The sequence below is a fragment of the Aplidium turbinatum genome, chromosome 7 (genome assembly GCF_918807975.1).
Source record: "Aplidium turbinatum chromosome 7, kaAplTurb1.1, whole genome shotgun sequence".
Classification (NCBI taxonomy): domain Eukaryota; kingdom Metazoa; phylum Chordata; class Ascidiacea; order Aplousobranchia; family Polyclinidae; genus Aplidium; species Aplidium turbinatum.
This window is the reverse complement of record NC_137478.1, coordinates 11,146,925-11,149,852: the sequence shown is the minus strand read 5'-3', so window position 1 is coordinate 11,149,852 and position 2,928 is coordinate 11,146,925. Positions and strand designations below refer to the sequence as shown.

The window sequence follows — 2,928 nt, the reverse complement described above, 5'->3', positions numbered from 1 at the left end:
TGTTGTAGAGCGACAATAAATGAAACCATAACATTGTTATCACTGGCTCCGGACTATGGCTAACGATTTTCTGCTTTGAAGTAGCCTACTATAAATTAATGCTGTAAAATGGCCTAAACTGGCCTTGGCCACTGTCGGTCATACCATCTCTAACTCTAACTATATGTAAGTACAAGTATTTCTGTTTTACTTAGAATACTAGTAATAAAAAATCAAGTGTTTTAATATAATGGGTAAATGGGCAAAATATGGTAAAAAATTCTCAAAAGAATGGGAAAAGGATCCTTTGCTGAAAGACTGGATTGTCAGATTGCCTGAGGATACAACCAAAGCAGCATGTAAATACTGCAAAAGTGAAGTGCGTGCCCATCACGCAGATCTTGTTGCACACTCCAAGACCATGAAACATCGACGCAACATTGCACCATTTTCTAATGCACGACTGTTATCTGATTTAGGTGTCAGAAGAAAAAATATAGACAATTCTGTGAAAAGTGCAGAATTGAAATTAGCTGCTCATGTTGCATGCCACAGCAGTATATTAACCATTGACCATTTGGGTGAGATGATTAATAGCATATGTGGCAAAGACTTGGCAATTCATCGCACAAAATGTACTGCACTCATCACGCGTGTACTAGGACCTGCTCTTCATGAAGAACTTGTTAATGATATAAACAGCAATGGTGGTGTATCTTTTTCTTTGCTCATCGATGAAAGTACAGATGTACAGCAAGAAAAACAGCTTTGCTTGATGGTTCGCTACTTTTCTCCAAGAGACAAAAAAATAGTGACTACCTTTCTTGGTTTAATCTCCATTGAAAGTGGTGCAGCAGATGCTATTTTTGAAGCAATTAGGCAATTTTTGGATTCAGAGAAAATTCAGATAAAAAAATGTATAGGTCTAGCAACAGATGGTTGCAATACAATGTGTGGAAGAAATAAATCTGTTATAGAAAACTTCCGCAAAGTGTGTCCACATATTGTGCATATTAAATGTATTTGTCACTCTATTCAGCTATGTTCATCATATGCATTGAAGGTCATACCTCGAAACGTGGAGTTCATGGTTGCTGAGACATATAACTGGTTCAGCCATAGTACTTCTCGCCAAAAAAAATATCGCCATCTCTATACTTGCATAAATGTAGGTGAGGCTCCGTTAAAAATTTTAAGAGCCTGTGATACAAGATGGTTATCAATTGCAGTGTGTGTGGACAGAATCCTTAACCAGTACCTGGAATTAAAACTTCACTTTCAAATCGCAATAGATGAAGAGAGGAACTACACGGCAGAGTTGTTGTATCACATGTATTCTGACACAGAAAACAAATTGTACCTGCTCTTTCTACAACCAGTTCTTCGTGAACTTAACCGTATAAACAAATTTTTTGAGCTTGAGTCCGCAATCCCTGTGAAGCTGTTGGATGAACTTGTTAACTTATACAAGACTCTGCTTCAGCGCATTATGAGACCTGTTACGTTGCCAACATGGACATCAGTTGTGAATTATGACATTCATAATGAGGCTAATCATCTTCCAGTTTCAGCAATTTCTTTTGGCAGTCAACTCCTACTTGCTGCTGCTGAAGAAAATCTAAAAAAAATTAAAACTCGGTGTCGGGGGTACTTATTTGAGCTGATGAGTCAACTACGGCAAAGAATACCTTCGAACATTGAGAGACTACAATGCCTTTCAGTCCTAAGGCCAACAGTTGTACTTGGAAACGAGAAACCACGGCTGGCTGACCTTTCCTTTTTGTCTTTGTACACTGGAGACATTGCTGCTCTGGAAATGCAATGGAATAGACTAAACACTGTTATTTGGCAAAACAAGAACGATATTGATGTGGAAAAATATTGGTGTGAAGTGTTAAATCACCAGGATGCATCTGGAGAAAACGACTTTGCTGAAGTTGCACAATTTGTTCTCTCACTGCTTTCATTGCCCTTCAGCAATGCAGCGGTGGAACGAGCTTTTTCAGTAATGAGCATTGTTAAAAATAAACAAAGAAATCGAATGCAACAGCAACTTCTGAATAACATACTACGTATTCGGGGTTACATGGCTCGTTCTGGTGTTTGTTGCAACAAATTTCAACCGACACAAGCCATGTATTGTTTGTTTACCTCTGTTACGGCCAATCTCTGTACAAATCAAACGTCATATAAAAACCGTTCAAGTCTACTGAATATTACGTCATGGAAATTCCTAAAGCATGTGCCAAAATTGCACCATCGTTCATAAGACCTGTTTGGGCCTGTTTAAACAGGAAATATTACATCAGCTTAAACACCTGTTGGAATGACTTCATAATTGTCTTTCATTTATTGCGTCACAGTTACTTTCTACGTGAATTTGAGATATTGATATCTATTCTGGTCATTCGTAAAATGATTGTTTGAAAGTTGGCCGCACATTTAACTGTTGGCTTAGTGCTTGCTAGCTGGACAAAAGTTCCGTCTTTTATCCAATTAATCTGTATTGTAGTGACAGTTTTTTTAGAGGTGTAGGCGTTACACCTATTTTCGATAGCCTCGGGCTAATTTTACTGGAATACACTGTTTGAATAGACGTTTCGAAAGTGTGTTTATTTTTGGGTCATTGCATGCAGACGAACGGATTTGGGAATCTTACGTTACAATTTTCCCACGAAGAGATTATGGTTTACCGCTGTGACCATAAAAAATAAAAGACGATTCTCTGTCTAGTGTTTGGCACAGAAGCACTTAGAAGCAAAAAAAATAAAAGACGAAGTTGTTGGTTGGTAGGCTACAAAAGCAAAGAAATAATAAAAGAAGATCTTGTTGGTTGGTAGTCTAAAGAAGCAAAGAAAATTAAAGACATTTCTTCTCGGTAGGCAACTGAAGAACTTTAAGCTAAAAAGTAAAGACATTTCTTCTCAGTTTGGTACAGAAGAAAAAATA

The 2,928-nt window shown here is 37.6% G+C and overlaps 1 protein-coding gene across 1 annotated transcript; it reads left to right on the top strand.

The window, feature by feature from the left end:
- The first annotated feature begins 205 nt into the window (after positions 1-205).
- LOC145774645 (SCAN domain-containing protein 3-like) lies at positions 206-2,547 on the top strand. The gene has a single exon (XM_082585938.1). It carries the CDS (start codon positions 230-232, stop codon positions 2,246-2,248), a length of 2,019 nt encoding a protein of 672 aa, XP_082442064.1. The 5' UTR covers positions 206-229; the 3' UTR covers positions 2,249-2,547.
- The last annotated feature ends 381 nt before the right edge of the window (positions 2,548-2,928 follow it).